Source organism: Corticium candelabrum, chromosome 17, assembly GCF_963422355.1.
Source record: "Corticium candelabrum chromosome 17, ooCorCand1.1, whole genome shotgun sequence".
NCBI classification, from domain to species: Eukaryota; Metazoa; Porifera; class Homoscleromorpha; order Homosclerophorida; family Plakinidae; genus Corticium; species Corticium candelabrum.
The window spans coordinates 682048-699011 of record NC_085101.1 but is presented as its reverse complement, the minus strand read 5'-3'; the positions used below and the strand labels follow the sequence as shown (position 1 = coordinate 699011).

Below are 16964 nucleotides of genomic sequence, written 5' to 3'. Positions count from 1 at the left end.
GGCTTCTATCAAGCTCAGAGTTTCAGATGCCATCATGTGATGCTCTGTGCTCCACCCATTTCCGGGTCACGTGCAACTAGAAAATGATCGAGAAAGCACTTTGTCGTTCAACAGCAAGCTATCTCAAGATGGTAAATTGTAAATGTGTAGATGAAGAACCTAACACACTTGTCATTAGCTTTCTCGAAATGTCATATACGAGAAGCGAAACTGCCTTGACGGACAAGAGCATTTCTCTCCTCTCTATGCAAGGAATAAAGACCGTATGTCATAGAACGTGGTTCATTGTAAGATGTTCCCTTGTTCTGCTTTGTTATAGCACAACTTTCACCGCACAAAATCGTGGCACGCTTTCAAGTTTATGTGGGTGTGCCTGCACGTGTGCGGTGAGTGTGAGCGGGCATCTTTAACTTAGTGGAAGGGAAACTCTGCACTTGCCTCTCAACTTTGCCAATGGTTGATCATGATTACAATCTTCTGTTAGGAAAGGAAAACTCAGACAAAGTTTCAGCCAGACTTAGATCAGTCAGTGGAAAGGGAGCTGGTGCTTTCTTGGAAGCAATCCTAACGGCAAACAAGCTTGCACTAAAACCTGGCAAATTTTATCTAACAGCTTGTTTACATTTAGCACTTCATCTTCCTTTTCAGGGAATACAAGATAAGTGTGATTATGGGACACACCTTAACTCTTTTGGGTATCATCTCTTAACATGTAAACACAGAGGAGGCCCCATCTGGGCTCATGACTTAATTGTGAGCTCTTGGTCAGAATGCCTGAAAGAGTTAGCCGTTCTCCACAATAAAGAACCAAAAATAGATATCTGCACAATGAGGATAGTCTCATGTGACACTAGTATTTTGTCTGATCAGAAGATGGATATTTCACTTGCGTATCCCTGGAGTGAAGAGGTCGTCAGAACTTGCACCAAACTGAGAGAATTTGCTGCAAAGAAAAGAGAAGAAATGAAAAGTGGTAAATATGACATTGAGATTCTTCCAGGAGGTAGCCATCAAAATGCATGTTTGTAGTACGTGTTTGAGCACTTTGGCACCCGGAGAGTTGCCCCTGACTGTCTGCTGAACACTGTCGCTTAATGCGACACTGTCAATATTTATGTGCATGCTTGTGTCACACTTTGCGCAAACCTACGTCAGGACTCCTAGGACAGCGTAATGGCGTTTCGTGACGATAGAACACATATTAGATGCTACGTGTACTAGAAATGTCTTCATAACACTTGCTGTGAACTTGCGACGACGTCCTGTCCCTTGATGTGCACCTCCGTGGCTTCTCTTCTGATATACCGATGTCAAACTCAGGCGTGTTCATGTGCACTCACATTAATTACTTAAGTTAGCGTTTTACCTAACATTTTTATGTAGTTTGCCGTATCTATCTAACGTCGTTGTACTAGAAAATTTGATATCCAATAAATCGATGATAATCCTTTTATTGCCATACACGTGCCACTCCCACACAAGATGATGCAATGTTTGAGCATTGCATATTGTAAATGCAGCTTAAACCGACACTGGTAAATTGGCACAGTTGTACAACTGCGTTGTTATCGCTGGTGTAGTAATTAGCTTCCAGATTTCGACAATCCCATGTTTCAGTCAATGTGTCCAGCCCTTTTTTCACGCTTTAATTAGCAGGTGCCAGTACATATGCAGCAGCTGTTGGGTAACTTAAGCTAGCAGCCGAGGGTTTAGCACTTTCATGAATCTTCATATATCTTCTGTAGTAATAGATAACAACTTAAAGCCTTTTTGGTTCATGGTGTTGAAGTATTAGTCTATGCGACAAGTCTGAAAATCAGCTCAGAAAGCGACTCATGTGTAACTTTCTTCCAACAAGCTGAGATTTATATATGTTTTAACTGACGTGCTAACAATCACAAACGATTGTTGCCTTTCTGTCAAGTGTGGAGGAAACCCGTAGAGAGACCATCTTTGGCCTGGCTATTGCAACATGTTGCTATGGTAACCACTCAGTATTAGGCTTTGTTCTCAGTCGTAATTGACGGATTTCTATAGAAAACACTGTAGAACATTTTGCGAAGCATTCCTTAATTGAGTACAACCTGCGTATGTACGTATAATAAGTATGCTAGCATGTGTTAAATTCGTTGGTTATCGTGGGACTTTTTTATGACAGAGTAGGCTTCGTTTTCTGCAAGTGCTTCTTTTGCCAGGAAAGTGCTTCGCTTGTCTAACTGTAAAAAGTGTCTCTGTCATATTTCAGAGTAGGAGAACGGCAAAAATTAATAGATTGCTGGATCAAAATTCAGTCCCTATCAACTTGCGTTTCAACAGCTGGCAACTGAAGTTCAACAGTAAATTGGGTCTGCTGTGGCAATAAGGATGACAGATCTTGTATGTACATTACTTGTGGATTAGGTTCACACAGCTAGCAGGTATTGCATCTGAAAGTGAATTTCAGCAATTATTCCAGGGGAAAATTTTGCAAGAGATCAGTTCCTGAAATAGAGCTTGTATTGGAATATCTTTGCACATGGTGTGGTTATAGTTGTTGGCTGTTTTGATGATAACACAGTAGGTACCTCGTGTAACCCTAGCTGACATCATAATTAAGTCTCCAAACACCAATGTTGCCTTTCTAAAATGCAGATATTGTTCTGTACTTTCTAATCTAAAGGTGTATTTAGACTGGCACAAAGCAATGTTTTTACCTTATCTCGATCCATGCCTTTCATCACAGTCGGAGTGAAATGATGTTTTCTGCTTTGTTGTGAGTACATACTGTTACTGGTTGTGACTCACCCAGTGGCTGCGCTATTATGGCTTTTAAGTTGCCTTTAGAGTTCTCTTTTCATTTCGTGCTCCATGTCAGCTAGTTCAGTTGTCCCTATTAAAGCAGCAAGGGATGGATGGATGTGTGAAGTGTTTACTTTGAATATGCTTTATAGAATGCCAGGTTACGTCAAGAAGCAAAGTACAGTACAACTTGTTTTATGCTCAGTTCACACAGTGCTACCATGCTAACAAGGCTGAACTTGGAAGGAGGACAAAATTTTAATGTTGATTGAATGCAGCTGTCCGCACCAAATGTGCATACACGTGTACGTGTGTGTGTGTGTGTGTGTGTGTGTGTGTGTGTGTGTGTGTGTGAGTGTGTGTGATGTCATGTCTCGATGTTATGTTTTAATTCGGATGGAAGTTCAAAGAAGCTCAGGCTATTTGTGATTTTGATGTGTGAGTTCTCGTGTACGGTAGCATTTGTGTCTCATAGTGGAAATTGACATATTCATATCCCTGTCACGCGCACGTCATGTAGATACCGTATGACACTGCAAATGGGTGTTTACAGAGCTGTCGTATCCATTAGTGTCCTAGTCAGATGGTAGAAGAGACTATTCTTGTGCTTTGCTCTGAATTAATTGAAGAAGCAAACACTGTTTTGTACGTGTATGTTCTGAACTACTGATTGATTGATTGATTGCTTGTGTGTAAGAGGGACTCTGAGGACAATGGACACGATCCCGAATCTTATCAGCAGCAGCATTGTCTCTGAAACATGTCGGTCACTTCTTATTCATGTCTGTAATCGTAACAAGAATCGATAGTCAACAGTTATAGTCATCTAGAGCTTGCGAGAGCCGTCCGAAGGCACTCATTACTATGGTAACCATCATGCGAGAGTCGAATCCTAGGCGCTCAGTTCCTCCACATCTGATCGAAAGCCAACATACGTCGATGGTGATCTAGAAGTGTACATTACAATATATTTTTGCCTCAGATTGTTGGAAGAAAGTGATAATGCAACTTGCAAATTTCATACTTGTCCCATAGACTGCAGTGGTTATTCTTTTAGGTGGCAAGTTGGTAATTAGATCTCAAAATTATTTTTTTCATTATTTATTGGATGGTGTTGATCATTGACTGGTATGTTTGTCATTGCTTTGGTACTGGAGAGCTGACAATATTGGCATTATCTCAATCAGCTTGTTGAGACAGACAGACAGCATTACTATAATATGAGATGGAGCAGCTAAGAAGATTTACACCAATGCATGTTTTTCTATAATAAGAAGACAACAGCCATGTTATTGTTACTGATGGCCGCATTGTGTTATCAAATTGACGAAGTTACATGGTGACTTGTGGTAGAAGATAAGTGCATGTGGTATTGTTGTACACTGGTACTTTTAATGACTTTTGGAGCTTTGGGCACTGTGCAGAATGCATGGTAGCTGGGCATCATTTCCATCATCATATCTTCAATCTTTTACAAGAAACTTTGCAATGTTCTCAAATTTTTATATAGTCTGTCTTTGTATAGCCATGATGGTCTAAGCATTTTTGAAGCTTTGTTTGCTTTTAGTGCTTGCAAGAACAGTTATGTGTAATCATGCATTGTTGAAATTGTGCCTGCATCTGAATATTCTATATTTGGTTTTGTTGCATCCATCTCTTACGTTGAATTATCTCTTATGAGTAGAGTTGCATCATAATCAAGTTGGTTATCAGTTATGAGCCGATATAGTTATGTTTGGTAATTGGGCATATATAGTTCACCGCTAATATTTATTGCTGTAGGAAATGCATTTGTTGAAACAGTTCATAATATCATACAAGATCCCCAAAATGCCAATAACAACCCAGTTGTTTATCGGGAAGTTGATGTTGATGGTGGTGTAAATGGGGATTATCTTGGTAAGATGAGCGTCTGTGTCAGTTAGGCTTATGTTTGATAATAGGAATTATTGTCTTTTAGGTTTCTCGGTTGCAATCGGATCATTTTTTTCTGATGAGGTGACATATGCTATGGCAAAGCCGAAAGCTTTTAACTTTAAAGGAGGAGTGAGTATATGTTTTTTAGTTGTCAGAGACTGTAATTTGTGTTATTGCTTTGTTAGGTAACTGTGTTTAAGAGAGTTGAAGTAAGTGGATTTCGGTTGATGCCTTTGACCACTGTACAAGGAAGTGAAGTGAGCAATTGTACTTTGCAAGTAGCATGTACTTAAAATACCTATATTAGTTATAGCATGGTCTGCAGGTCAATGTGGCATTTATTAACCCAAGGTGGGAGGGCTTATCTTTTAAGACTATTGACTGACCTGCGGGCTGAGGTCTATTCCTAAAAGTCTGTCCCAGACTTAAAGTCAGCTATGGCTTTTGGGGAGTGGCTTAGGATACCAACACCCTATAATGTACCACCATATGCCTTATTATTGTTGTCAATCACTTTCGGTGTCTCCTTACCACTGCTGAAATACCTTGCAATTGCATTGCGCAGAACAAAGCCACCAGGACTGCTCTGAAAACTTATGATTACTTCAGTAAACTCAAAAGCCTGTACAGTACAGCAAAAACGCAAATTATAGGTGGCCATATGGCAACATTACTTGGACTTGACCTAATATGGTACCGTAATTATTCCAATTAAAGCTCCTCTAAGTAATAATTATCAATCTGAATTGCTCTCCAATTAGAGTGTAAAAACAACTATGGCTTTACAAGGTGCCTCACTTAGAGGGGTGGTTAGGTAATTAAAGTTGTAGGGCTCATTGTAGAATGTAAGATATTACACTGGAAAACATGTTAGGTGCACCCTGACCTGTGCTTTGCAAGTCTTCAAAAAAAGGCTGTTCCTCAATTGCCATCTAGAAAAATGTTACAGTAGTGAGGCGCTATTTAGGCAATATTTTTACTTGCTTTGCAGTGATTCTAATTAGTTAAGTGTCTCTAAAAATAATTCTGTTTCTAAAAGGTGCTCTAATTAGAGCCTAAAAATAATTGCAACTCCAGATGGTGCTTCAGTAGGGAAGGTGCTTCAGTTAGAATAATTAAGGTAAAACAATTTAAAGGGCCACTGACATGCAAGAATCAAAACGTTATTTCAATTTTTATATGATAGTTCTAAAGGTGTTCTTACCCAGAAAAATAATGTAGATTTTTAGATCAAGTTTTCTATGACAAAGCTGCATTGTAATTTGCTTCTGGTTTGTTGAATCCGGTTTCCAGCAGCAGATTCGGGGCATGTACATATGACGTAAAACTGAGAACGGATGTTGCTTAAGCACAAAACATTGATGACTAGCTCACACTGTGTACACGACAGAGCAAGTGGCTCTAGTGATGAAGACATAGGTGATGTCAAGAGAGCTTTGCACGATCGCACTCTTTACATGGTTCGATCATTAGCAGACAAGACACCATTGTTTACAGTTACTTCAGCCTTCGGAATCATCTTTGCATGACAGTCTGAAATAGCCCGTGTTCGTAGAACTGTCATTATTATATGGAGTAGACACTGGTGATGAGAAGAATGGCTCGGAATACGATGAAACTGAAGCTGTAGAATAGGTGGAGCTGTCTAACTTTGAGCCTGTTGCCATTGATTTGCCATCGCTGGTAGCACCTGACGACAAGCAAAATGATCGACTACTTGATTTATTGTGGTATCAAATAGGTTTGGCCTGATATTACAAGTTAAGTAGTGGAGTTTTGTTTAGGTGTAGTTGTGGTTGCCATACACAATGTCATTGACCTCTGGTCGTCAGTGTGGGTGTTGCCAGGGCAGTATAAGTTAACTTAAAGGGAAACTCCAATGGAAATATGACCTGATCTTAAAATGTAAGTTTTATTGTGAAACTTTGTGCTGTGCTACTATTAGGACAGCCGTCACTTTGTTAGCAGGGAAAACGTGTGTTATGTACGGAGCATGCGCCAGGCTGCCACGTCATAGGTGTAAGCACTGCCTACACCAAATGAATTGCCTGCGTAGCTCAGGTATCTTGCCAGTAACCTACACGCAAACTAACCGGGAATGGTAGCCATAGAGGGATATTGTGTTTTAAGGCCTTAGAAAAGCTTTCTGTAACGAAAGTAGGATGCTAGAGGCTGTTTTCTCCCTGCAGACCTTCTCCTCTCACTGAAGAGGAGCAAATGGATTCACCTAAAAACAAGAACAAAGTCCAACAATGCTTGCAGCAGAAACAGAAGCGAAAACTTTGCTGTGCACACTGATACTAATTACCAGATGTGTTCCCATCAGTTGCTCGCTTATCTCAATTAACGTGCAATTATTATGTCTTTATGCCCTATGGAATGCAGGGTCGGCAGAACCAAGACATCAAAGGAATCTTACCAGACCCTCTTCCTGCCAACTGAAGTCAAAGGGGAGGGGCTGGCTGCACAAGACTAATTTAATTGTCATCAGTATTTCACAGAAACCTTCATTCTGTATGTAGGGTCAACAGTCCCAAGAACTCTTTAATGTTGTCCTATTACTGCAATACAGTAAGCTACAAATGCCTGTAATAATTTTTTATGCAGTACTCGCTACTGTAGTAGTACAAGCTATAATTCTTGCTGGTAGATACCTGTTACCCATGCCCATAGAAATCCAAACCTGCAAGATGAAATTCCTGGCAGCCTTGCGCTATAATTTCTTCTCATGTAATCTTACACAAGAAATACTTTTACTTTTAACCCTGCAGGCCACACTCATGGAGGTGGGTGGCCCACATGCCCTGCAATGCCGCTACCTTGCAGTTTTCAAATTCTAGTTGGAACACTGATTGCTGATTGATTGGTATGGTACTAGTGATAGTGCACAGGTACAGTAGTTGTAGACCTTGGTGAGGAGACAAGCACTGGTAGCAGATGGAAGGGAGAAGCAGTGTTTTGTAAGACCATACAAAGAATGAAATATTCTAATGTGGTACAAAGACTATGGCAAATTGACTATGAAATGTTCATATATCCTAACGAATAGTAATCGTCAATATTATTGTAAGAAGGAAAAATGTGTGGCTTTAACCAGTGACTGTCCGTCGAGATATTACTAAGCACTCTGCAAAAGCACTTGCTTGTTTTGTAGCTGAATCAAATCTACAGTGTGATGGAGTCAAATGAAGATCAGCAATATATACAGTCCGCGTCATAATTATAAGGACACTGTTGTCAAAACATGCGGGTACTTTTAGATTGTAAATTATTTTTAGACAATAAGTGAAATCTTTCATTTGTGGCAGTACAAGATGTAAACGTAATCGCACTATTCTATTATTTGTTTTTGGTTGAAAATTACGAATTCTGAATGTACTGCTCACGACCTATATGACGTATCACAGAAACAGGCTGTTTTGTTTGTCCTGTTGTGGCTTCTCTTGGAGAGTTCAATTTCACAAATTTACGTCGATGCAGTTGTTGTTATTTTATTGCATAATTCATAGACGCTTTACTTTGCGCAAGCGAGAGGAAGAGCTTACTCAACGTCAGAATACAGGATTTTAGCGCATGTTGCTCCAATTTAAATTTGGGAGTCTTATCTGACAGTTTTAGGTGTTGTACTATTAGAAAGGTTGTTGCTTAACTTTTCAGTAGAAGAATGAGCGTCGGAACATTGCAAGTAACCTCTAATTAGCCATTTCCGGTGTCTCTAGCTGAATTCATTTCAGAAGTTTGTTTCGGTTCGCTCGTTCACTGAGTTGCTGTAATGCCAAGAGGAAAACGGCTCAGTCATGTTACCAGAGGAAAGATTGAAGCGCTGCATTCTGTAGGCCATACCACTCGCCAGATTGCAGTCCAAGTGAGAAGATCGAGGATAGCAGTTCATCAATGCCTGCAGAGGCTGTCAAACGGTAGCAGTGACTGTGCAACACGTCCTGGTAGAAAAAGAAAACACTGCACGTCAGGACAGGATGTTGAAGTGCCTTGCCATTACGAACAGGTGAAAGACGTCAAGACAGCTATTCTTTCAGCTTCATAAGGAGGCTGACGTCTCTATTTCCTGCAGTACAGTTAGAAGACGACTGCATGAAAGTGAGCTGCATTCTCTGAGGCCACGCAAGAAACCACTGCTAACCGACGAACACCGCCGCCTCAGACGAGAATGGGCGGCAATGTGTCATGACTGGGATTTGGAGGCGTGGAGATCTGTCCTTTTTAGCGATGAAGCCAAAATTAGCATTGGAACCGACAGAGTGTTGCACATCTGGCACCGTAAGAGAGAAGAGTATTTGCCGCAGTGCTGTGATTTGACAGTAAAACACTCACCAAGTTTATGGTATGGGGTAACATGTCATATTGTGGTGTCGGATCTCTAGTAAGGCTAGAAGGCAGCGTAGACGCACTTGCCTACCAAAGAGTTCTCGAGGACCACATGCTTCCTGACACGCTACGGTTAATAGGAGAGGGATTTGTTTTCCAGCACGACAATGCGCTGATCCATACCGCTTGATCCACCCGGCAGTGGTAGTGTGACAACAACGTCACCGTACTTGGCTGGACTCCGCAATCTCCAGATGCCAATCCAATAGAAAACTTGTGGCATACATTGAAAGTTTCAACAAACGGAAGGCATCCCCAGAATGAAGAAGAATTCTGCCGTTCCGTCCAGGAGGCCTGGCAGACGATTCCAGCAGCGCATGTGCAGACATTAGTCGACAGTGCTGCACGTCGCTTAATTTCAATCAGATCAGCTAGAGGTGGACAAACCAAATACTAATGAACAGTTAAATATGTTGTGTCACGTCTAGATGCACACGCAGCAATAGCAAAAATGTAGTGAGAAGTCACGTGATAATTTAGTCCAGCAGCGGATGAAGTTTCAGAGTGTGGTTTACGTGTTTTTAATTTTTTATCAATGATAAACATTTTCTCTGCACTGCTAGTAGGCTCTGCTTAAAGCTCGTAAAGATTCTGTACTTTTATAACTAGCTGGAAGATGATAAACGCATTTGTACTGGGTTATGATGCAGTGTTCTTATACTAATGTATATGACTTTGAAAGGAATATGTTCAAGGACATCATCAATCAGTGGGATACCGTTTTCTCGAGCTTTCAAGAACATATTAAAGCATTTGTTTGTAAAACTATGGTGCTACTATATCAAGATGTTGTATCATTTTTACCTTGTATCATTTTTGTCAGCGTCATGCCCCAGGTGAGATGTCTCGAGAGTTCGTAGCTGTGCATGACTTACACCAATGCCCATACTGCCGTCAATGGTTTCATTGTCTTCTGAGACTTACTCCTGGGTGCAAGATCTCTCATTCATCGTCACCTAACGAAAATCCAGAAAGGGCCCTCCTTTCCTTGGATTCCTGCACCAATGATATCTGTGAAAGTCAATGTCGTGGTCGAGTCGGTTCTTCTTTGTCTTTATCATCTTCTTTAGCAAACAAAGCAAAGGAAAATACAGATAGTTGTTCCTTGAGTGGAAAACCCAGCAATAATCTGTTATATTTCAAACTTACTTTCAGAGCCCTTGGATGCCAGAGCATGATCTCTCATTGAAAGTTTGTCGGTCAATGACATTCTTTCTACTACAGTACCTTGTACTGTGTTTCGAGTTCCCAACGTTGCAGTCTCAGTTTTTCATAAATGTTGTGCTATTTCTCTTGATAGAATTGCTTCTGATTCATCTGATGCTATAGCATGGAGCTTTTGATGCTTGTTCCAAGGATGGTTCTTACCCCTCCTAAGCGTGGTGGGAGATCAGGATGTCAGGAAATTCACAATTTGTGTCAAAAATTTCTGGAGTATTGTTGGGAAGAACTACTGCAGTTGAACACTCCTAGATCAAGAAACGAATCTAAAACGCCAAAAAACCATCAAAGAAATTCTGCTCTTTGTCTCATATGTTGTGCTGAGTTGTCTCGTGCAGCTAGAATTCTATGCAGCAAAGGTCTAGCTCCAGCTACACAAGCTACTGTTGACGAGTTAGCTTCTAAACACCCAATTCAGCAACAAGTTCCTGAGTATGAGGATCCAAAATCAGATTCAGGGTTGAATCTGAATCAGCAGTCTCTTGCTCGGATGATTAGATCTGCCCCCTGTGGTTCTGGAGGTGGTCCATCTGGATGGAGATATGAGCATTTACGTGCCCTGATTGCTGATCATCAGATCAGTGATTGTCTTTACTTTCTGTGCAGTGCTATTGCATCTGGCTCACTTCCTGAAGAAGCCATCTCTCTTTGTCAGCTTCTCGTCTGGTTGCATTACCGAAAGGATTCGATGATGTGCGCCCAATAGCCATTGGAGAAGTTTTTAGGAGAATTACAGCTAAGGTCAGCTGCTCAGAAAAACAGACAGAATTCCATTCTTTCTTCTGTCCTATTCAACATGGCGTGGCTACTGAAGGTGGAGTTGAGCTTATAGTTCATCAAGCTCAAGCTTTGATTGAACAACACCCAGATTGGGTAATTTTAGAATCAGACATTAAGAATGCTTTCAATTCAATTAGTCGACAACAAATGTTACAGCAATTATGCAATCATTTTCTGGACGTGTATCCACATGCTTTTAACATGTATGGTTATGTCAGCTCACATGTGTATACTAAGGGCCATAGTACTGTCATCCTCCAGTCGCAAGGAGTCCATCAAGGAGACCCTTTGGGCCCCTCTTTGTTTTCCATTACTATGCAACCATTACTCTCTAAGGTGCAGAAGCAACATCCCCGAGTTCAAACTATGGCCTATTTGGATGACGTCTTCTTGATTGGTTTGCCTGAAGAAACTGTGAATGCCTTTTAAGATCTACAATGTCAGTTTGAGTTAACAGGTCTACTCGTCTCTGAGCAGAAATGTGAAGCATATGCAATGGCTTATCCAGATGAGTGGTCTGTTGACATTGCCATCAACACTTCTGGCATTGACATACTTGGAACTCCAATTGGGACACCAGATTACGTCTCTGCATGTTGCATGGACAAGGCAAAGTCTGGTACTGAACTATGTTCAAAACTACTAGAATTGGACGATCCACAGAGTTCTTTACTGCTACTCAGGCACTGTCACGTTCCTAGTCTCAACCATTTGAGTCGAACTGTCATACCGGAACAACTCAATAAAGCTGCTTTGATACATGATGACCAGACATATCGAACTTTTTCTTCAGTCATGAGCTTAGATGTATTAGACCCTGATTCATGGTTTCAGACTTGTTTGCCTATTAGACATGGAGGGTGTAGTCTCTCCAAGATGCAACCAGTCGCTCCCATGGCATTGCTAGCAGCTTGGGCTCACACGTCCCGGGAACTGTCTTTGCGGTTGAACTCCCATGAGTTGATTGACAACTTGTTCGAAAGACAGTCTTTTGAAGGATCTCTCTCTCACCATCTGTCACTTGCGTGGGCTACTATACAAGAACAAATGCCAGAGAAATCCTTAGTAAGTGAAAAATCTCTGCGTCAAATTCTTGAAGATCTGGAAAAGTTACAATATCGTTTCACGTGCACAATGGCTGATCATGATTACAATCTTCTGGTAGGAAAAGAAAACTCACATGAAGTTTCAGCCAGACTTAGATCAGTCAGTGAAAGGGAGCTGGTGCCTTCTTACAAGCAATCTCAACGTCAAACGAGCTTGCACAAAAACCCGGCGAATTTCGCCTAGCAGCGTGTTTACGTTTAGGGCTTCACCTTCCTTTTCAGGGAATGCAAGATAAGTGCGATTGTGGGACACACCTTGACTCTTTTGGGTATAATCTCATGACATGTAAACACGGAGGAGGTCCCGTTTGGGCTCATGACTCAATTGTAAGCTCTTGGTCGGAATGCTTGAAAGAGCTGGCCATTCTCCACAAGATAGGACCAAAACATAGATATCTGAACAATGAGGGTAGACCTGATATTCTCATATGCGACACTGGTATTTTGTCCGATCAGGAGATGGATATTTCACTTGCCCATCCCTGGAGTAAAGAGGTCGTCAAAAATTGTGCCAAACTGAGTGGATTTGCTGCAAAGAAAAGAGAAGAAATGAAAAATGCTAAATATGATAACAAGATTCTTCTAGGAGGTAGTGCACCAAAATGCATACCAGTAGTGTTTGAGCACTTTGGCACCTGGGGAATTTCCGCTCAGCGTCTCCTGAACACTTTATCGCTCAAGTCCAAAGATAAAGAAGGAAAGAACAACTTTGCTGACTTCAAGACCTACTGGAGATGTCGGTTTTTCGTTACACTGCAGAAACTAAATGGTCGCGTGATGATGGAAAACTGAACATTGTTCAAGGTGGTTCCATTTTAGATGATGAACTCAGGCGTGTCCAGGCACGCCCACATTGGTTTCTTAAGGTAGAGTTTAGGGTTGAGTTTAGGTTTGAGTTTAGTTGACATTTTATGTAGTTTGCCGTATCTATAGAATGTCATTGTACTAGAGAATTGGATATATCTAATAAATATTCTATTTATCTATCTTTTTTTTCTATTTTTTTTGAGGCACGGGTTGAGTGCACCAGCACGTCAAAATCACCCGGAGACTGAACCCGGCCATTCCGCCAGCCACAAGAATTTCTTCTGGTGCCTCCTGTCTGAGTCGTATTTGGACAGGTCTCATGTATGATAATCATTAGTGTTGCACGAGAAGTAAAAACTGACTAAGTGAATGCTATCTATGGTGCCCCGGCCCGACTCACGCCGAGGTGTGAGGTGTACATGTTAAGTCCATCACGACCGTTTTGCTGAAATGTGGACATACACACAGACTGACTACATGGTTATAAATGACTGACTGAGTGACTATCTATCTATGAGCTTCTTTTATTGTCATCTATCCACTACAGAATACAACAATAAGCGTCTTATAATGCAGGCGGAGTCTTCCAGGATTGGCATCTCCTGTAACACTGTTGATCTCGCTAAGACTAAAAGAAAACCTGAAATGAGAAGAAATTAACATTACAAGCAACAAAAATAACAGTTAAACAAGACAAGCACTTGAACTACTAGTTTTTTCTGTTTATCCAGCAGCAATAAGAATTTCTGAGGACTGTCTGAATGATGTTGTCAAAAAGGATGCCCATGTCTCGTTTAAACGGCTTGCACACTCGGGCCAGTGATCGTTTTGTTTCGGAGAAAATGAAACCTCTTGAACCAACAATTAGCTGAAGCAATTCTGTGTGATAAGAGGACTTGGCATCCTGCACAAGATCTTTATATCGTAGATGTTTTCTTGCTTTAGTATCTACCGCCACCGGCTCAAACGGTACCAACAATTCAAGGAGCCAAGACTTTTCAACTTGCGACTGTAAACGACTAAGTCTGGACGCAATGTCGTAAGTGCTGTTTCTTTCGGAAACTGATAGGGCAGAGAAGGCAGATCACAAAGAACTTGATAGTCCGAAGAGATGTTAGACTTGATAAAGTCGTAAAGAAGTGCAAGAACATTGTCATGCCTCTCCTTGTAAAGACCAGTTTCAACAATTCCAGGCAAGCGTTAAGGACATGACAAAGGGACTCCGGTTGTTGACAGAGGGAACACTGGTTGGACTCCGACTTCTTCCACAAACAGAGTTTCAGAGCAGTTGGAAGAGTCTCTTAGCATTAAATGCCCACTTGAACAGGTTGTCAGGCAGATGCTTCACTGATATTGACCACTGAGCAGCCTCTAAATCTTCACACCTTGCACTAGCACCCTGTACTGACAGTGACGATAAATGACGAAAAAGATTCTGACAATTAATCTCAGAAGTTTGTTTCTTGATGAATTTCAGACTATTTTTAAGAGAACCAGATGTAAGAGAGTGCTCTGCCAAGAAGGCGCCAGGCAAGTTGAGAGGATGGCGACTGTGCTTCGTCACTGATTTTTGCGAAAGCCAAAGTTCTGAGACAAACATCATCTGACTTGGTAAATCGTAAAGGCAAGAAGACTGGAGACTTTGGAAGAAAACAGAAGGTTGAGGAAGGTGAAATCCACCACGATTGGTGTCCAAGAACAAACGGGATACAGTGGCACAGTGAGCAAGTCCAACCCATTTCTTCAGATATCTTGTGACCACCTTATCAAGATGACTTTGAATCCAGGAAAGAGGCAGACTAGGAATACCGAGTAACCAAGCTAGTCGAGGTAACACAGCCTTCTTGTAAAGTTGGCATTTGCTGAAGCGGGACAACGCCGTTTTGTCGACTTGAGCAAACAGGTAGTTTACACGATTCAGCAACTCTTACTTGACAACATCACAATGCAAGTCGGAAGAAATTGGTAACCCCAAGTATCTGTAACTCTTCTTGTCAGTTAAGAATGGGATGGGCTGAGACTGAAGAGTGAGCTGCAGATTGAAAATAGCTGGGATGGGTTGCCTTCTTTGAGCAACGCGAGAACATTTGCTCACATTAGCTTGAAGACCAGACCATTCCAGAAACTGGTCAATTCTCTGACATACGAGCTCAGCTTCCTTGATTCCACGTGTCACAACTGCTGCATTGTCCACAAATATCGAGTTGAACAAACCAAGGTCTAGAGATGTAAACTGATATGCAGAGCAAGATGCTAGGGTCTCACTTGTGTTTGTATACAGATTCATAACCATGTCAAATATACCCACTGACAGAGGATTGCCCTGAAACATGCCCACATCGTAATGAAAATCGTGAGTGCACCAAGAACTTGTCAAAATCAGAGCTCGAAGACCTCGGTATAGATTAGAAACCAGCCTTACAAGCGTGTCATCACAGTGGTAATGACGTAAAGCAAAATGAATCAATTTGTGATCAACGCTACCGAAAGCATTGCGTAGATTAAGTCAAAGGACTGACTGAGACTGTTGTTGTACTTTAGCATCTCTGACACAGATACCAGTTTAAACTGGTGCTTCTTGCAGCCACTGACATGATCGATAAAGCCTTTCTGAATAGAAGTGGACATGTAGCCGTTGCTGATGAGATGATCGAACAAATAATCTTTCAGAATAGAAGTGAAAATTTTGCCCACTACTGAAGTCAAGGCAATAGGACGAAAAGATGACGGGTCGGACAAGACACTCTTTCCTGGCTTTGAAATCAGTTTAATTACGGCTGTCTTCCGTAGACTTGGGACATTACCACAATCAATGCATCGCTGGTAGATATGTACCAGGGCAGGTATTAGTGATGGGCAGCCCTTTAGAATGCTATAACTGACCTGGTCTAAGCGTGAAGGAGTCGAATTAGCACGGCCTTTGTCTTCTTTGAAACCAATTTGAAAGACACCGCCGGTGAGCCCAATATATCAGTTGGATTCTCACAACGTTTCAACCACTTAGGATGGTTGAATGATAAATGATGCTTTGGCCAATACGCAGAGCTGAAATAGTGGAACGCAGATGACTCATCAAATGACGGGATAATCGGCTCTTGATTTGCCTTGAGAATGTTCTCGGAAAATTTCCAAAAATTGGATGAAAACGCTTTCTGCTGAAACTTGGACTGGAGCTGGAAAGCGGCTTTCTGTTCCAAATGCTTGATTTTGGGCAAATCACCCTTACAGACTTTCTGAAGGCTCAGACAAGAGACAAAAGTATGTCGCTGCCACATTCCGAAGATCATTTAGCTAGCCTCACAGCCTTCCTAGCTTCTTTCTTCTGCTGCTTCAGTTTGAGTAGCTGCTGAGAGATTCTTGATTTGCGTCTTCGTGTTTACGAGCTACTGATACAGAACCAGATCTCCGGCTAAAGTACTGGGAAATGCCATCGACCAAAATGGCATTTGCAGCATCAATATTTTACTCACCACAGACTCTTGGCACTAATTCAGATGCCATGACATTGTTAGCAGAATTCCAATCCTCTGTAGAATTAGGAAGCTTCAACCTAGGAAGTGGTTGAAACTTGTCTGATTGAATGGAAGAGGAATCTACAGAATGCATTGAGACGTTAGTTGAAGAACTTTCCGCTGTAAATGGCGACAAAGTTTCAGCTAGATCAGATCCTACACACTGAGCTGCCATATCAATTTTAGAGCAGTTGGCAGAACATTTGAGATGAACATCTAAACGTTTGAAAGACTTGTTGCAAGATGGGCACACACGCACAACATATTCCCTGACACTCTGGGTAGTCCCGTGACAACCCGACATCCAGGAGTTTCTGAACGTTTCAAGATTGCGGCTCACATAGGAGCATGATAGATCCGAAGCAGACGACGAACCGGCGTCACAATTCCGCAAACGAAGAGGATGACTTGATTGAACGGTGGGAGAAAACGAAGGTGACGACATGTTAGAAGATTC

At 41.5% G+C, this 16964-nt stretch overlaps 2 protein-coding genes and 1 long non-coding RNA gene across 3 annotated transcripts; all 3 read left to right on the top strand.

The window, feature by feature from the left end:
• Positions 1 to 421: 421 nt before the first annotated feature.
• Positions 422 to 1445, top strand: LOC134193438 (uncharacterized). Its single transcript, XM_062662270.1, has one exon. It carries the CDS (start codon positions 454 to 456, stop codon positions 1027 to 1029), a length of 576 nt encoding a protein of 191 aa, XP_062518254.1. The 5' UTR covers positions 422 to 453; the 3' UTR covers positions 1030 to 1445.
• A 2283-nt stretch (positions 1446 to 3728) lies between these two features.
• Positions 3729 to 8035, top strand: LOC134193305 (uncharacterized). Its single transcript, XR_009972051.1, has 4 exons — positions 3729 to 4677; positions 4739 to 4824; positions 4881 to 4952; positions 7850 to 8035. It is a non-coding gene; the product is annotated as an uncharacterized LOC134193305 (long non-coding RNA).
• A 3918-nt stretch (positions 8036 to 11953) lies between these two features.
• On the top strand, positions 11954 to 13133 carry LOC134193365 (uncharacterized). Its single transcript, XM_062662200.1, has one exon. The coding sequence runs from the start codon at positions 12414 to 12416 to the stop codon at positions 12978 to 12980; it is 567 nt and encodes a 188-aa protein (XP_062518184.1). The 5' UTR covers positions 11954 to 12413; the 3' UTR covers positions 12981 to 13133.
• Positions 13134 to 16964: the final 3831 nt, after the last annotated feature.

Coding starts and splice junctions, on each gene's coding strand:
- LOC134193438 (XM_062662270.1), top strand. CDS start 454: ATGGTTGATCATGATTACAATCTTCTGTTAGGAAAGGAAAACTCAGAC.
- LOC134193365 (XM_062662200.1), top strand. CDS start 12,414: ATGCAAGATAAGTGCGATTGTGGGACACACCTTGACTCTTTTGGGTAT.